Here is a 19,686-nt window from a genome sequence, read left to right as displayed (position 1 = left end):
GTTGTTGTACCACATGATGAGGAAGAAAGGAGAATCCCAATGCAGAGAAAATAAAATATGCTCAACATTTTACGAGGAATAGAAGAAGCCATTGCTATAATGATTATGAATAAATCTTAAATGATAATACAATGTACTTGCACAGATATATATATATAGAAGAAAATTGCATAAAATATTTCGAAAATTATAATTATTGTAAACCAAAAAAAAATATATCATTACTTGTTAGGTGATTTTTTTTATTTTCAATACTAAAAAATAATTGAAATATGAGAGTTGAAGCACGGGTATATTCTAATTCCATTGCAGTAATCGTAAATAAGTTGTTTACTGTTGTTGCTACAAGAAATGAAAGTTATCGCAGATGGTCTAACTGGCCGGCCGAGGCACTGAGATTATTTCAAAATACCAAATTGGAAGAAACCACCAAAAGACCCTGCTGCTTTTAATTTTCCATGTTATTATTTAAAACAATAATGCTGGACCCTACAATAGATTATTACACATAATTTTTTTAATACTTAAAATTAATTGAAGTCTTATAGAAAAAAATAATACAAGTCTACAATCGTTTTTCTTTTTATTTCTAAATCCAAAATTTAAAGACATCTATCTTGCTACGCGATTATTATACTCTCTTTATTTTTATCAAAGTTTGTAAAATAAAAAACTCTTACCTAGCTCTTACTTCCCAGATAATTTTCATTTATGTTATTTGAAAAATCTAAAATATCTTATCAAAATTCTTCTTATATTCTATACATGATTTCTCTAATTTAATAATTAATTTAGTTGTTTAGTAAATTACAAAGTTACTATCTAAATACCATAATAAATTATCATGCAAGGCAATAAATATTAAATATTCAACATAAATTTGCAAAAATGATAATATATATACACACAAACAATAAAGTTACAATAATTGAATAATATACTAATATTTGTTCTATATTATACCTCAACAAATGTATCCTTGAGGGAAAACTAGTTAAGTAAAATTTAGAAAGTTTATTTTTTTTTTTCAATTTTTATTATTTTATCAGAGATAGTTGTTACGTTTGTCATGATACCATTTATCACAAAAAATTAAGTTGATAGAAAAAGACAACATGAATAGTTATATTTCTATCAATCATGTTGAAATCGAAGTTGATTGGACAGAATAAACTACAAGAGAGAATGCATAGTAGCAAACTTGATGTATAAATTATGAGATACATTACATGTATAGATTGCATTAGAACAATACATGTTCAAGAGAAAATGACATTTTCATTATCATGGATAATAGCTCTCAGAATCGATATCACTATCGTTCAAATGCACATTCACAGTAGAGTGCAAATTAATCACTCAGCTTGCAGACATCAATGAACTTCTGTATTGCATTGTGGTATTGGGTTCCCTGCATAGGGGGCAAAGCACATAATATTCAACTTAGGAAGGTAGCTCACTATATCATCATATAAATGCACATATCTAGAAGAAACACGCTTACACATTAACACTGCACTAGGAGATATGTAAAAAACTCAAAAAAAAAAAATAAAGTTTAATTTTAATACACAGTCTTTACATGATCATCAAATCAAATTTATATGTTAAGATGACTTTTTAAATAGTGATTTTGAAAATTAGTTATTTTGATGATGTGACAATATACGATTAAATATTTGTGTAAAACTATTTTGCATTATCGGTATATGAAAATTAAATTAAAAAATAAATAAATAAATAATTAGCTGGTGCCACATTGTTCTAGTCTAATGGCATAACAATAGCAAGTGTGGAAGAAATTCTGCTTCCGTTATTTTTCATTGTCAAACAAACAATTGAAGAACACATCATAATGCTTTCCAATGATATACCCTATATGGGTCTCATGGAATTAATTCCCAGTATCTCAAAATCAAGCACGGAGGCTACGATTTCATAAGAAAAGGGTTCAATGCAAAAAGAAGTGCACAAGCAAATGATAAATCAAGGTATGTTGCCAATGTTCCATGACAGGAAAGCATATATCTCATGTGTCAAAGAGAGGAATGCTGTGTAATAATGCGAATCAAAGATGAATAGTTATGCAATGTTCAATAGCACCATTCACCATGGGAAACAAACTTTACTGGTAAAAAGTACCTCCCAATAAAGTTGGTGACAGTCCATGCACTGCCAGAACTCTATATTCTTGTTAAATAAGCAATTTGGAATTTTTTGAAAACCCTTTGCAGCTTCAATAGCCTCTTCAGTAGACAGTGGCTTTTGTATAAATCTCCCATTGCATTTTGTACATCTTGACATCAGCTGATCCTCACTAATTTTTAGCTGAAAGGCTTCAATGACCTGAAACAAACTTCGATTTCAGCGTGCTCCACAGCATACAATCAGTTTCTCCAGGAATATATGGGAAAAGTTTCTATCTGATAGCAATAATGTTGAGCTAAGAATACAACTTCAAAATATGGTATAACCTCGATCCTAAAATGAGCACTCTTGCATATCATAACGCTAAAAGTTCACGTACTAAAATTAATAATTAATATTTATTCTACATTAAAATATGTATATTATCAAAATCTTTAAGACTTCATATTTAAAATACACATACCTCAAGTAGCTGTTCATTTTTCAGAAGACTCTTCACTTTATATATTTGGTTATTTATTAGATATTCATATCTTAGCAACTTCGCATCTCGAGTCAAAAGTACTCTCTTCTCTCTGCGGGCTTGCTCTATCAACTCCCTGAATATAATTAAAGTTTCATCAGTAAAAATGATATAGGATCAGACCAACTGTCAGAACTCCTAAGGTAAAATCAACAACTAAAGAATAGAAAGAGCAAAGCATACTGTATTTACAACCTTTGTTCAGGCTTCTTTGAATAAGGAATTGCAGCATCCATCCCAACACATCGTAAATGTTTAGCCAAGCCTTCAACCTGAGTAATTTTCCTTGCCAGAATTATGTTCAACTTATAAATACCAATAATTAATTCTAAAATTACAACAGCAACCCATTTTTTTTTTCGGGTAAAAGGTTACAATAAAACATCAAAAGACAAATAATACAAGTCAACAGATAAACCTCATCATATGTTCTTTATTCCACAAGCAATTGGAATTTTATTATATCCATATTGAAGGAGGCATCAAATATTTAAAGTTAAAATGCTTACCATAACATCACAAAGGAACTTTGGATATCCATCCCCTCCTACTGATGGATCCCAAGGTGGGATACCTTGCCAGTCGTCAAAATTTTCCAAATGCTTTACATTGCTAATGCCATTAGTTGATGACCGCTTTTTTGCTTTCTTTTTTGAGGTTTTGGGTCTTCTGTCAGACTCCTTTAACAAAATTCTGTCACCATATTTTTTCACAATCTTCAAAAATTCATCTGAAGGTACATTAACCGAACATGATAACCTTTGAATTGTTCTTTCAGCTGAAGGTATCACCTGACCAGCATCAGAACCAATAGTCTCTCGAACAATTGATAAGGCTTCACAAAATTGCATTCCCAGGACATTATCATTCGAATCATGCTTTGCAAAAAGCTCTTTCAGCCCAACATTTTCCTTTGAATTAGACAATGTGGTTGTCTTGAGAAGAAAATCTCCTGTAGTGACAATTTAAAAAACGTGATTAAAAAAATTATATGTATAAGCCTCATGGATGGAGAACAGTTCATATTTCTAGAATAAAAATATTATAAATGAATGTATCCAGAGCAATATAATGAAAAAGGTTTCTATACATATAAAGTGGATGGATATAAGAAACAAAAACAGTCATATGAAAGATCCATATTTGAGCAAAATATATGTGGCCAAATTAGAATATTAATTTGATTTCTGTTAAATACTTAAGGAAAGTGGGAACTCACACCTTAAAAATCAGCTGCTAAGTGGAAGAACCACTCTCTTTAAATACAACATCAAGCATCCCATACTATCCCTAACAATTTCTTATTAGTATTTATCATTATAAATCAAGGAATCTTCAATATATCTTTGTATTCCTCTGCCATCTAACTTCAACAACTCTTTCACAATTAAAAATTTGATAGATGATTGTGCTTTGCAAGAATTTGCTTTGTTCTATAGTGGAAAATGATGGTCAAGTTGATTATACCGTGAACCGTTGATTCCAGGGATGCTATACAAATCCTGAATATTTCATGCAATAATACTTATTTGCGGGACCAGGGCAAGTCAAGCATTCCTAATTGACTACCCACATGAAAGCTTTATCAAGTATATTAAGCCTAATATTGAACATGTGATAAATCTTTAGCTATTAAGTAACAAAAAACTAGAGGGATCAAATGAAAAAAGGAGGATGCAAGAAGATAGATTCAAAATAGCACTACACAAAAAACCACAAACACATAAGAGAAACATTTTCGAAACATTTTCAAAACTCTAGTGAGCAAATGCTCAATCAATAACCAAGAAATTTTAAATACTATGACAACAAAAAGAAATGCAACACGATGACATGCTAGACATTATACACAGGTGCAGATTTAGTGGTATAAAATTTTCAAGCATACAAACCTGTATTGGCAACTTTTGAATTGAAGACGTTAAATATTTCAACCAAGCAATGAGCATCCATAGCTGCATATGTTATCTGCTCTTCTGTAAGAGGACGACATGACCAATCACTACATTGGAGTTCCTAAAGTAGTTATAAGTTTGGTTAACAACGTACGTAATTGAAAAATGCCAAGGACCAAGTCCTTAAACATGGAATTCCAGGGGATAACCAAACCAGATCCTTATACAAACAAGAGATTCCCCATTCCCTTTCATATTATGAAAATCTAAATTCCGTTAAAACACACAAATATAGATGGCAATAATAGTCAATGAACATTACTATCCATAATTTGTAATATTTGTTTTGTGATGAAACAAAATGATTTTTCAGAAATCACTTTGCATAGCTAAGATATTCTGATCAATATAATCCTGCAAATAGGAGAGCAAGTATGTTTTATTATTAAATGGCAAACGTGTTTTCCCAAATATGTGTGCAATCCGTTGCGCAATTTTGGTCATATTGAGCTACATTGTTGGATCAATTCCGTGTTCTGTAATCTTGCTTTTTTTTTTTTTTTTTTTTGATAAGATAAACGCTGTGCCACTGTTTGATGTTTTTTGTTAGTGTGATTCATACATCTCTATCAAGAAGTTTTCAGGCAAGGAAGTCTTCTGGGATAATTTATAGTTCTATTTTCTATTATTCCATTTTTGTCCATTCTTGACAAGTATCTCTATAACCCAGTGATCAATAACTCAGGAATTTGCTAAATCACTCTTCATAATTAAAATAAAGCTCGTTATTTGGTAAAGCTAAACATTTTTTTTGGCGGCCATGCATGCAATACGTAAACTTTAAAAACAAACTTAAATATACATCTTACAAAATGACAAAGAATGAGCCCTCATAATCTCATTCTCTCTTCAAATCAACACATAAAAATCAGACAGAACAATAAAAGCTTCTGGCAGTGCAAATTTGTATTTTCCCTTTTGTGTTACCTTTTCTTCCCCTTCCTTTCTAGAGGAAAATTCGGAAAAATATAACAGCAACAATGTAAGAGTTTAGCTACTATAATGGTAACGTGAATATGACTTCCCAAATGCATGTAGAAAATACAATACAATGAAGAACTTCACACTATGGTTCATGTAGTTTATTTAAACATCCAGTTCACACAAACAAATGCTAAAACCCCACTGGTAAGTGGTAATCTTCTAAATTGACACATTTATATGCAATAAAAGTTGAATAGCATATGTAAACAAACCTTTGAGAGAGGAAAACCCAGGACTTCCATGCATATATTCGACAAACTTTTAGTCTGTTTCGGTGCATTCCGTCCATGCTTCTTATGATACAGAAGATTATACAGACTCGTGATATCCAAATACGGCTCCACCTATCCACAATTCAACACAACCTATCATAATTAAAAAATAGCTTAATTTTCTACTCAAGTGAAGCCCCATTTTAGTTAATTTACTACCTGAAGTTGTAAATTATTATTCAAGTAAGTCTTCCGAGTGAAAGTTAATACTCATATTGGTCCTGAAGTTACACTTGCGCCTCAATTTGGTCCAAAATTTTGATTTACTCAATTGATAACACAACTTAGTAGTTTTGATTCCCATTAATTGAGGTGCGTGTTAGTTCTGGAACCAATTTGAGTATTAATTATACACAATTTGAGTATTAATTATACAATATAATTCAATTTATTCAATTATAAAACGAATACATATGGCTAGTGCATCAAGTTTAATTTTGATCCGTAATAATTCAATCAAAATTAAATTCTAATCCTAACTGATAAAATGTTATACGAATTGAAAGTAAACTCAAATAAATAATGTTTTACAAAATGAGAATCTAAACAGTTCATTTCAGAATCTCAAGAACTAGATTGAAAACTGTAAATTCAACCAAAGAAACAATGCGATTGTGATCCTCTAACCTTATCGAAACCAGGGTCGCAGCCATGGGAACAGAAAGTAGAAGACAGATATATCAAATCTTGCTTGAATCTGAAACCAAGTTTCAAGGTCTCGGGGGATTCCAGCATTTCTCGGAGTGGCTTCCATAGCGAGGAGAGAGGGATGGAAAGAAGGTCGAGGAGGAACACGGCCGAGTCAGGTTCCGAGTCGCCGCCGAGTTGGCAGGCGATCTGGAGCAGCGACACGTCGGGGAACGAAGACTGGTGTGTTCGGACAGGCTTCCATTCGGCGTCGAGCCCGACGAGCGAGGACTGAGTCAGGGATCGAGTGAGGAGGGTGAACTCGGGCGACTCGGGGGAGGAAACTAGGTATACTTTGAAAGGCTTCTGGATTTGGGAGTCCATGAGTATAAAATTTTAGCTGTTATTTTTGTGCAATTAATATTTGATTTATTAAAGCTTTTTTTTTTCCTGTTAGGCGGTTGCGTTGGGTGGCCAAAAAAGTTTTAACTCTCTCTCGCTCACAGAAAACCCAACTACCCAAACTCATCACCCAAACAGTCAGGGAGGTCGCCGAACCTCTTCTCATCGTTCGTCTTCTCCTCGCCCTCGCGAAGGGTTGCTGGGTTTGTCGGTCGTCTCTCTCCGAGCTCGTTTCCCTGTTCGAGCGCTCTCTCGCTCTCTCTGTCCAAGCTCACTTCCCTGTTAGAGCGCTCTCTCACTCTCTCTGTCCAAGCTCACTTCCCTTCTCCGTCGTCGCCGTCACTTCCTTCTTCCCTCGCCGTCGGTAAACACTTCTGCTTCAATTTATTTTTGCTTGTTTTGAGTTGATTCCATGATTCAATTTGTCAATAATTCTGATTGTGTGATTCTGAGTTGCTGGGTTTTATGATTCTGGGTTTGGATTTTTTGCTTAGTTTTTCTGTTTTTGGATTCTCGACTTTGGATGCTGAGTTTTCTTTGAATACTATGGATAAATTTGCCAAGCCCTTGAAGTTGATGCTGGAAAATTTTGAATCCAAGGATAATTTTGATAATGATGCTGTTGTTGATCAACAAAGTGAGATTTTTGAGTTGTGGAAGATGGTTAAGGATAGGCTTGCATTGCCATTATTGATTGATCCTTGTGACAAAGCTGGATTGGACCCTCCGCCGTGTTTCATGTCCCCACAGAACTTAAGATGATGATTGGAGCGTCTTCCTAGTGTTGTTCTGGCTAGGATGGCTTGCTTGTGTACAGAACTGCGGTACCTGTCTGGGAATAATGACCTCTGGAAGAAGAAGTTTGAGGAGGAGTTTGGGGAAGCTGGGAGTAGAGTGAAGTTCTTTAAGGATTATTTTGCTTTACACTGGGAATCAAAGAAGAGATCGATGCAATTGGTTTTTTATGCATTATTCCCCATTTCCCAGCAAGGAGAGATCTTAATCCTTTTGGAAATTTTTTATTCTGTGAATTTTTAATGATAAAATATGGACAAGTTATTATGTGAAATTACAAAATTTTGAATTTTATTAGTTTATAAATCATTGAATTTGGATGTTTGAAATTGTTTATTGAATTTGTAATAATTTTATTGAATATTTAACTAAATCGGTTGGACCATTGAACCAGTCACTTGACCGATTCAATAACTGGTTCGGTTCTTGCAACCTTGCTTTTAAGTGTTATGGACAGATGGTTAGAGATACAATTATTCATGTGCCTCCTTCTATAAGTTTAGGTTTTTGGGAGAAGTAATTTCATGACATGGACCAGTAGTTTATTCTAGATTTCATATGCATGTTCTTTTGATATCTTTTTGGTTCTCAAATACGTGAAACTTTGAAATTGATTTTGTTAGCATACATTTTCTTCAGGCTTCAGCTGTGGCAGGCCTGTTTGTGGTGAGACTGAACTATGCTTGCAGTTCCCACTGGAAACCTCACACTTCTCGGCAATAGTAACTTTCTTTGCCATATAAATAGAGGCATCAAAAGGCAAATAGGTGCCATACGAACCTTATGTTTGAAAGCAGAAGAGCCTGAAATGAAAAACCTACTGGATTACATTGATTCGCTTAAAAACTATGAGAAATCAGGGGTTCCCAAAGGAGCAGGCACTGATTCGCGTGATGGGTTTGATCTTGGAAGAATGAGACGCCTGCTTGAACGTTTTGGTAACCCTCATTTCAAATTCAAGGTGCAATTTTCCTCCTTTTTTTTCTTCCCCTTTTTTAATTGGTAAATATATATTTTAGCAACAACTAAATCACGCATATGTAAATTAGATGGGGCAAGAAATGAAATATTTATTCAGAGGTTGAAGTTCTTGGATGACTTCTTATTTCACAACTTTGGATAGTGGAAATTTTGTAATCAAGGGTCATGCCTGTTTTTTTCTTTAATTGGTTGAAAATTTTATATTCTGAGTATGCTGAAATTCTCCTCTTTGTTAGGTATACTTAGTACTTAAATATGGGTTTGGAAAAGTTATGGATGACTTTTTCATACTTTTTTTTTTCTTGTAGAGTTATCTCTTCATTTTCACATGTATCATATGCTTCAATTTCACTCCAATTATAGGCTGTTCATATTGCTGGGACAAAGGGAAAGGGGTCAACAGCCGCATTCATATCTAATATTCTGAGGGCAGAAGGTTATTCTGTTGGTTGTTATACTAGGTTATGTTTCTTTATCCTTCAAAACGACATTACCTCGATATATATGCAAATGCTTGCGATTCCAATTTTGACAATAGTGTTTTACAATTTGTATGTCATTGACGGGCAGGTTTTATTTTTCTGAAGCAGTCCACATATCAAGACAATCAGAGAGAGGATTTTACTAGGAAGATTTGGCGATCCTGTCTCGCCAAAATTGTTGAGTAATCTTTTTGATAGGATCAAGCAGGATCTTGACCAAGCAATTATAGAGGAAAATGGTTGCATAAGCCATTTTGAGGTATTCATAATATCATCAACGTTTCAATACTTTAACTAGAGGTTTTTTTCCCATTAGATTCCATGTGACCAATTGGGCATTTGGAACAGTATATTCAATTCTCTTGGTCATTGTTTGCTCCTCTGTCTGTTCTTTTCAAGATGGATTGCATCTTCTAAATTATCACTTCTATTGCAATAGTTTAATGTTCAATTATTTGGTTTTGCAATGAAATATTGCCTCAAATTAATGATTCTTTAAGCTGATGTTTCTGTGTATGTTATATAGCATTCTAATACAATTGAGCTGGATATTTTGTATTTGCTAACTTGTTTACTCTGTTGTTTCAGGTGTTCACTACTATGGCATTCATCCTGTTCGCTGAAGAGAATGTTGACATTGCTGTTGTTGAGGTAAATTATCTATTTTCTTCACTGGCAATTGCTTCAGGCAAAAACCTGCTATTAAGTTATTGTTCTGATTTTGTTGTTTCTATGTTGCCCCCCAAAAAAGTCTTGATATAATATTGGCTTTGTCTAAGCCAACATAATGGATGGTTCTTGATAGTGTTTTATTGTTAATATTGTCTTTATTTCAAAAAATTTAAACCTAAAACTGTGAGATGGCCAAAGTCATAATACTGTATCTTCATTTAATTCTACAGGCTGGTTTAGGGGGTGCTCGGGATGCAACGAATGTTATATCCAGCTCTGGACTTGCTACCTCAGTTATAACCACCGTTGGGGAGGAACATTTAGCAGCTCTTGGTGGTTCATTGGAAACTATTGCAGTGGCAAAGGCAGGAATCATAAAACAAAACCGCCCAGTTAGGTGTTTCTCCCCATGATCTTATTTTCTCATTAATGAGATATCTAAACTTGAAATGAAATGACGTTTTTCTTGGAGACAAAACACGCTACAACTGCATAGATACTAAATTGAGGACTATTGACAAGGATACAATCCAATTCTTATGTACATGACTAAATGCAATAGTAGCTGCATTGAGATTATTTTGTCCTACTCCAATTACTCAATGCTCATTAAAAAGAAGCATATTTAAATTAGCTAGAGAGCTTTCCATCTTTGCCTTTAGGAACTGTCGTTTGTTTAATCCTTGCATTCTATAGTTAAAATAGACCAGAAATAGTTATTGATATGAAATATCCTTTCAATTATGTCTTAATTTAAAGCATAATAACATTTTTTGAGAGAAAAATACCCTAAAATGTCTGCAAAGCGGCAAAACAGGGATCTTATGTTGCTGTGACAGCTAAATAGGATTTCCTTTTTCTCGGATGGATTGGACCTATCTTCTATTGACTTAGATTTGTGTTGATGTATAAATTTTAAAATTTTATTCTTCATACATAAACACCAGAGCGAAATAAAACTTTTCTTTATATTCTTGGTACAGAGATGTTTATCTTTTACAATTTTGTTACCATTATGGACAACATTGTTTTTCTTTCTCATTTGCTAACCAAAGAAATGCATTTCAGTTGGTGCTTGGTGGACCATTTCTTCCTCATATTGAGAGTATTATTCGAGATAAAGCAGTGTCCATGGGTTCACCTGTAGTGTCAGCATCTGACAGTGGGAATCGCTGTACTATAAAAAAATTCAGTGTTCTCAATGACAAGCCTTGCCAAATTTGTGATATAGTGATAGAAGTTGCAAAAGACTTGAATCTGGTATGAATTTGAATTCTTTAGCTTTTACTAATTCATTATTTATTTAAAGAATTAAGTATCTGATTGCTTAGGATGCATCTTATAGACATGGGGTGCAGTTTTGGAATTATTAACGTACTTTTGAACAGACTGACTTTTGCAATCATCTATGACATATATTGATAATGCCTTGCTCCTGGTTAGCATAGCAGGCTTTTACTCTGATTTGTGAATTGAAGTTTGAAAGGATACAGTATAACCTACGAAATAACTCTGTATTTCAGGCTTTCTTTTCTTACATTATTTCTATGCAAGCCTTTTATCATAACTTCGTTTGAGCTCTCATGTGTCTGCAATTTTACCGAGTCAGTTACCTCATTTCTTATTGTGTTGCAACTTAAGAATGTTGCAAATAATCTGTACTCTACAATCATGGTATGTTTTCTTATCAGGTTCTTCTGTCTAGTAATTTTTTTTAATCTCGTTTCTTATGAGTATAGCTATTCATGTAGTCCTGTAAGTTGCATGATGTAAAGCTGCAAATGCTAGGAAGCCACCAACTTCAAAATGCAGCTACTGCCACTTGTGTGGTATTGTGTCTTCGTAATTTAGGTATAACTTCTATACCATCTTCATGTCCTTATCAACATGCATATACATTCTTTTATCGGTTGAATAGAATATATTACTACTCTAATTTAGAGTTTAGTATTTGGGTTACCTTTTCTAAGGATTTTGTCAAAAGTTAAAATGCTTTTTTTTAACTTAATAATAATCCAAGCCACAATGTCCCTTTTTTGATTGTGCTAATATTGCTATTAGCTTGTTTTACGAGCACATCATTATATATATGTGCAGTTGTCTAATATAATTGTTTTTTAGTTTTCCTCAGTTCATTTTTTCTCATATTGAAACACCCCCCTTCTTAGTGTTATTTACCTGTGCTGGTAATTTGATTTCTCCTTCACTTTTTTCCATTTTTCTTGGTTGATTAGGGTGGCGAATTTCAGATGAATCTATTAGGTTGGGGTTGGAAAGTACATACCTCCTTGGAAGGAGTCAATTCCTAACATCTCAAGAAGCTGAGGCATTAGGACTTACTGGAGCAACAATACTGCTTGATGGAGGTTGATTTCTCTGACTTCAGTTCTCATTTGATTAGCATGCGATTAACTGTTAACTTGAATTGTTAAAAAAATTGGGTGCGTTTTGTCTGGAAAATGTAGAAGTCGTGTAAGATTTTCTGGAAGAAGTTTAAACATTTTGGATGCTTTTCTTGCATTTTATAGACTGGACTCACCCTTATATTTCATATCGTTGTGATAAATGAGTTTCCTAGAAAATGCTTATGCTATATAACATGTTTAGTGGGACCAGTAAGATTTTTTTTTATTGTTATAACAAACATGCAAGAAGAGCAGTTGTCATTGATGTTTTGGTGTATATGCATATGCTGTAGCCCACACAAAAGAATCTGCTGAAGCACTGATGAGCACATTACAGATGGCATTTCCAGAGGCTCCATTGACATTTATTGTTGCAATGGCAAGTGACAAAGATCATATTGGTTTCGCTAAATATATTCTCTCTGGTAAACTGTTAATTTTATGTTAATTTAGTTCAAAGTCATATCAGTTGCGTCAGAGTTACATGAAGTTGGCGCCATGAGAATGTGAAAAATCTCTTTTAGTCATGAAAGTGTCAAACTGGATTGAATTGTAACATATTGGCGGCATAATTTTGCGTCCATCAGACTTCTAAATTATTGTGCATGCCTACAGTGTTGTCGATTAAAAAAAATGCTTTAGTATTCTTTAAGTGCATATCATTGTTAATGACATGCTGGTTATTGATGTTCGTCTTGTGTTTATAGTATTCTAAATTTCAAAATGTAGTGTATATAAAAATAAAATTGGTGTGAAATAAGTCCCCATTTGTTAACTGCCTTTTTTACTTGCTTTAGTGTCTCTAGAATCAATAAAAGTCCATTCATATTAATTTGCCAATGAATCTAAAAAGTGAAAGCGACGATTATTGAGAAGATGGGAGTACTACAGATGTTAATACGGCGGTACTCAAATTGTGCAGGGGTACAGGTGGAAGCAGTTATTTTGACTGAAGCTGCTATTGCTGGAGGTGTGACTCGAATTACTCCGGCTTCGTCATTGAGGCAGTCTTGGATTCAAGCTTCTGAAGAGCTTGGCATTGGGGTAGTTCATGATGGAATGGCAGAATACAACGAAAGATTAAAGGATCATCATCGTCTTCCAGTAAGATCTGATAGAAATTTGGTAGATGGCAGGAAGATCGTTTTGGCTACAGAGTCCTCTTTAAAGGGTAGTCTGATAACTGCAAATAAGATTCTCACCAGTAAAGGGGATCAAAAGGGCATTATTGTCATTACCGGATCTCTGCATATTGTATCTTCCGTCTTAACTTCTCTTGCTGGTTAATAGTTTGGAGTGGATGAGTTCTCTAGAAAGATGATCTTAACTTGCTGGTTAAAAGTTTTTCTAAAACTGTTGTTACAATCAATTTCGGTAACTAATTAGTTACTTATACTGTACTGTACAGAGTATTGTGTCCCGTTTTTTTCTTCTCTTTTTGTTCTACATTAGTTGAATCATGGAATGAGTCCCTATTCATATAGTAAGTGGTTAATTATTGATGATATTTAGTGCACAAATATTAATATTTTCTACTAGGTATTATCCACTTGACTTTGCACAAATCAACGTAAAGATAAATAGAGATTTTAACATAAAGAGATGAAATAGAGAAAGTAAAGAACGAAAAAACCAGACTAGTATTAGTTGAACGATCCTGTGATGATGAAGAAGATCTCTAATTCCTTTTTTTTGGGGGGGGGGGGTGTCATGAAGAAAATCTCTAATTGAATTTGGTACTAATTGAACTTTTTGTTATCAGGCCTAGCTCAGCACCATTGGGCCAAGATATAGAAGCCCATATATATATATAACTACTCCACAATTTCATGTTAAAGAGTTGTCAAATGACCAAAAAAAAACTTGTGCTGTGTGCTGATCCATCCAAATAAGCGATAAAATTTCGTAACCCTGAGAGCTAGAGCATGTAGTAAAATTGTTGGACTGATTAAACATTATGAATCTGGCTTGATTTTTAGGAGTGTCATATATGCAACATAATTCATGAACAACTTCGTACCTGTGACATTGATTTGGCGAAGTTCAAAGGCATAGATTAGTACTAGAAAATCAAGAAACGTATAAAAGAGGGCATCGAGAAAAGAATAGGAGAAGGGAGATGAGGATAGTGAAAGTCCCCATTTGGTTTCAAACATTCGGATACCTAAAAATGAATGTGGGGCTAATTCAAACGCGCAAAACACCAAACCAAACCATACTCTCTCACATATCATAATATACTAGTCACTGTCACCAAAAAGGGATTTAATTGCATATGAAAAAAAAAACATTTATTTATTTATTTACTTTTTTGTCTTTTTATTATGATGGCTCCGGCAATATCATGCCAACAATAGTATTCATAGTTAATATGCTCGGAAGGTACACCATTATTTAAAAAAATAAAAATGAAAACTCTAAGTAGGCCACATTTTTGTGCCATCTCATCACTCATCAGGGTGCAGAGGTGGTCGACACTCGACGCCACCATGCATGTACCATTTTCTTAACTCCAAACATGAAATGGCGGAATGATTGTTTCTTGTTCCTTTACAACATATATAATACAGATGGAGATTATTATTATTTTTTTATTTTTTTTATTGTTTTACCAAAAATAAAAAGACTCGAGCTCGCAAAGACTATGTCATCATGTTCCTCTTAGATGGAGATTATTATTTTTGTTATTAAAAACAATGTAAACTAATTTTATACCATGTCTATCGAAATAAAATTAAAAAATTTATTAGGAGTCCTAACTTATCCTCTTAATTTCAAATAAATAAGGTTTTGTGTTTTTTCATTTTTTGATATTTAAAAAATAATATATATTAATTTTTACTCTTTTAAGTATTAGAAGAATAATTAGGACAATAATTTCCTAAATCCTAACCATTACACTGAAAATAAAGGCGAAAGCTAGTGCACTCCAGGTAAAGTAGGGAGTGCAGTACTCTTTAAAAATTAGTCTACTATCAAAAGTGATCAGGTTAATTAAATTTATTTATTATTGTTATTATTTTTTTTGTTATGGGGTGAACAAACAAACTGACACTAACAAAAAAAACTAATCCGCTCATTTAACAAAGGACTATCTTTACACTAAAAAATACTCAGAAAAATTTAATCGAATTATTCCGTTACTCTGTTATTGCTGATGTGATGTCTTTAAGCATTTTCATTGCCATAGAAAAGGAAGACGCTGTCTGTCGCTGCTGCTAGTTGGCTAACTCCAAACTGATTCTGTAGAAGAACCGGTCTCCATGAAGGCGCCATGATTCTCAGATGATGACACAATCAAAGCACAAAATACATGATAGTTATAACAAGTCCATTATCTTTTATTTCAAATTATCCTCAACTTGTACGTAATAGAATGCAAAATTAAAATATAATTTTATTTAAACAATTATTTGTATTATTTTTTATTAATTTATTCAAAAAGTAATTAAATTTTGAAGCTAATTAGTATAAAATATTACAGATATAAAACTAAGAAAAAATTTTATTTGTATAAGAATGAGCCTAATAAATAATTATTCTATTTAAATATAATTAAAAGTATTTCTTTCTTTGTCAACGAGTTATAATTCAAATGACATAGTCTCTATATTCACCTAAAAGTTAGTAAAAAAAAAAGAATAGTTCTTTTTTTTATTAACTTTTTTAAACATTAATTATTTATTTTACATACTATATAGAAATAAATAAATATAATATTTATTGAGTAGATACGTAAAAAAATTTTATTGTCATAGTATTTGAATCAAAGAAAAGAAAGTATTATTTTAAGAAAAACTAACAATATATTTTTAATAATATTCTTAATACAAAATAATAAATTTTAAATATTTTTTAAATAATATATATTAACTAAAATAATATAATTATCCCAAATAATATATTATAAATATAGTAAAATAACATATTTCAATAAAAAAATTGTTAATAAAAAATTATATGAATTTTTGTTTCGCACAAAATAAAATTATTATATGTTTGTTTGCTTTTTATGTTATATATATGGTTTTTTTAATTAAATTAATATAATACAAAATTTTTTATTATTCTATTCATATTTAATGTTTTAATTTTGTTTCTCACAAAATAAAATATTATATTATATATATATATATATATATATATATAACACAAAAATTTTTATTATTGTGTTTATATATATATATTTTAATTTTATTTCACATAAAACAAAATTTATTTAAATTTTAATATTATATACATATTTATTTTAATTCTAAAGTCCAACAATTTTTTTACAGACATGCTATTTTTAATATTTATATACTATTTTTTTATTTTGAATTTCAGCCCAATATCTGAGACTTATAAAAAAATTCTAAAATTTATAAAAAATGATTAATCTGATTAATAGGTTATCTTTTTAAATCCAGACCATTCAAATAAAATATAACAAATGAAGAATTTAAATTTAACGAATTTAGAAGGTGTGCAGCACTCCATACTTAGCAAGGAGCGTTTAAGAATGAGCCGAAAATAAATCATCAACGTAAATAGTTATTATAACAGATTCTGACTTGACATTTTCTTATAATTTTGTTGACTAACATTGTAATTGCATCAATATTAGTGTAAACCCTGAACATATACAATCCAATCTCTATTTAAAAAAAAAATACTACTACTTATCCTTTAAAATTCAGTTTTTGGTCGATCCTTGTAAGAATTTATTATTATTTAATTAATTTAAATATTGACTTTTACGTATTAGTTATTCAAAACATCAAGAAAGTTAATTATTTTTTATTTTTATTTTTTTCTAAAAATTGAATAAAAGATAATATTTAAAAGATAACTAGTTGCACTATTTTTTTATAGCGAACACTTAAATTAATCTCTAATAAATTTTTATTATTCTATAAATTTTTAAAAGTTATTCTCGTCGGATAAATCTTTTGTTATTTTAAAATTAAAGAGACTAATTTATTTTATAATAATATTTTTTGAGATCTAATGGCCTTACCATAAAATTTGATGAAAATTTACTTGTTCAACACAAATTATTAAAAAGTTGATTGAAAATAATAGAAATAATAGAAAGATCAATTTATCTAAAGAGAATAATTTTTGGGACTTATAAAAGAATAAAAATTTATTAAGGATAAAAAATAGACAACTCGGTCTTTAACTAAAATAAATTATTATTACTATCTTTAACCATAAAAAATAAAAATAAAAACTAGATTATCTCATATTTTTTGTGGTAGATGATCAAATAAATTGTTATTTTATTTTAGTTAAAAACAGAGAGTTCATATTCACTCTAAATATATTAGTTATCCATCAATAATTAAAGGGATGCAATTAAGATCTACGAGTATAAAGACAAAATGGAACATATTGATGAATCATTTTCTCTGGGCTTTCTAGGGTGTTCTGTGTACCCATTTGATTGTGAATTAACTCTGAGTGCAGCCATTGCTATAGTTTCATTATTGCTGACGAGCCATAAACTACCATGGCCTATGTTCAGTGTATTTTTGTTGCTACATAATTTATTACATAATTGTTTCACTTTTTTGTACACTCTCTTTTAATATGGGACCAACTTAAGGTCCTCTATTCTTCAATTCGGTGTTCTTTATGCATGTTACTGCATGCTTATGATACTACTAATAATCTCTTATTTACGATTAATAACCTATATGTTGAATTATTAATTATTTCTTGTGTAAATTCTATGATTTTACTTTTCTTCTTTTCTATTTTAGTTTTTTCAATATACACTCAATAATGCGCATAAAAAATTTAACAAATATTATCAATATATTTAACTTTAAAATTGTTGATCTAGTGTATTTTTTTGAACATTTATAAAATAACTTATTTCAAAAACTTTAAATCGATAAGAGAAAGTAGAGGTGTTTAAGATCAGTCCCAAAAAACATAATATTTTTCTGGGTTTGAATTTTTTATTTTTATCTGATGTTATTTTTAAGTAAGATTTAAACTATGTTTCGGATCACTAGATCGAGTTTGAAGTTATTTTTTAATATATATATATATATATATATATTATAATGAAATCAGTAATGTCGTATTATATTTTTATACTTCAATTATTTTTGTTTAAAAATAATTTATTTCTGTATAAATATGATAATTGTTTAAATTTAATTTTTAAAAGTAAAATTTTATTACTTTAATATATAAAATTTACAAATTTGTATATATTAATTTTATATCGGGTCAATTCTGATTCAACCGGGTTATTTTTTATATTAGGCCGGGTTCGTCGTTATTTAACCCGGCTCAGTCTATAAACAACTCTAAAAAATGTATTTAAATAATTATATTTTTAACATGTCTTTACATATAAAGAACTCTTTTAAATTTGTGTAAATTTTTTGCATAATTTTTTTTATTTGTCTAATATTTTTTATTTTTAGACATAAATTTTAGATTTTTAAGTATAAAGACTTTAATACTATGTGATAAAAACACTTTTATTAAAAAAAAAATCAACTAATACTAAAAAAAAACACATAAATAATTATACCTCCATAAGTGACGGTAGTTTCATTGAGTGTAGGTGCTCAAATCCTAATGATGTTGATTATTGATTTTTATTATTTCTGTTTTTGTAGTGATGAATATCTATGGTGGTGGTTGATATGTAGCGATAATAGTGGTAGTGGTGGATTGATGATATGATTTTTTTCGCTCTTTCTTTTTTAACATTAGATTGATTAGACTTTCTAGGCTTTATATGTATGTTATGTCTTGTCTATTAATTTTACCAAATATAATATCTATACATATTAATACTACTTTGTACCATGTCTGTTGTGTTTGTCTTATTATATTTATTAGCGTTTTTTTAAACTATTTTTTTATTTATTAAATATTTGATTAGTAAAATATAATTAAACTCCATACACTATAATTAAAGGTTCTTGAGTTTAAATCTTAGAAATAAAAAAAAGTATTTTTTATGGATTGGGTATATATAAAGAATGATATTTATTTAGAAACAAAAATTTGTGCACCGTACCTTTCAATAATATTCCCATTACATAAAGTAAATATAGTAAATACATATAGCGGCTAGATATATCACGATGGAAAAAAGATTGAAAAAAAATTTTTTTATTCAACAATCAATCATTGCTAACATTTCTCTTTCGTTAAAATTTGTCTCTCTTCCTACAATAATAGTTTAAACCATCACCTCTTATACATTCTATCTTTTGTTGGCTGATTGTTAATTAAAAAACAATTAACTCCCTGTCAAATTAAATGGATTATGTAGTTGAAATAATTAATGTAATTGTAATCTAATTTTAATAAAAATGTTATGCATATAGAAAATAATTATCCAATCAGTCATTATATTTATATTTGTATATAAATACATATTATTTAAAAAAATTTAATATATATTTTATATTTTAATAAGTA

The 19,686-nt window shown here is 30.7% G+C and overlaps 2 protein-coding genes across 2 annotated transcripts; one reads left to right on the top strand and one right to left on the bottom strand.

The window, feature by feature from the left end:
• Positions 1-1,148: 1,148 nt before the first annotated feature.
• Positions 1,149-6,992, bottom strand: LOC130934057 (uncharacterized). Its single transcript, XM_057863648.1, has 8 exons — positions 6,510-6,992; positions 5,823-5,954; positions 4,564-4,687; positions 3,181-3,623; positions 2,867-2,943; positions 2,612-2,747; positions 2,143-2,346; positions 1,149-1,411 (listed from the first exon to the last, which is right to left on the bottom strand). Exons 1-8 carry the CDS (start codon positions 6,891-6,893, stop codon positions 1,352-1,354), a joined length of 1,560 nt encoding a protein of 519 aa, XP_057719631.1. The 5' UTR covers positions 6,894-6,992; the 3' UTR covers positions 1,149-1,351.
• A 43-nt stretch (positions 6,993-7,035) lies between these two features.
• LOC130934056 (dihydrofolate synthetase) lies at positions 7,036-13,751 on the top strand. The gene is made up of 11 exons (XM_057863647.1): positions 7,036-7,275; positions 8,346-8,667; positions 9,051-9,148; positions 9,278-9,428; positions 9,758-9,820; positions 10,072-10,233; positions 10,910-11,101; positions 11,593-11,692; positions 12,076-12,207; positions 12,540-12,671; positions 13,169-13,751. Exons 2-11 carry the CDS (start codon positions 8,386-8,388, stop codon positions 13,531-13,533), a joined length of 1,677 nt encoding a protein of 558 aa, XP_057719630.1. The 5' UTR covers positions 7,036-7,275; positions 8,346-8,385; the 3' UTR covers positions 13,534-13,751.
• The last annotated feature ends 5,935 nt before the right edge of the window (positions 13,752-19,686 follow it).

Source organism: Arachis stenosperma, chromosome 6, assembly GCF_014773155.1.
Source record: "Arachis stenosperma cultivar V10309 chromosome 6, arast.V10309.gnm1.PFL2, whole genome shotgun sequence".
Taxonomy (NCBI): Eukaryota; Viridiplantae; Streptophyta; class Magnoliopsida; order Fabales; family Fabaceae; genus Arachis; species Arachis stenosperma.
This window is presented reverse-complemented; position numbering and strand designations above follow the sequence as displayed.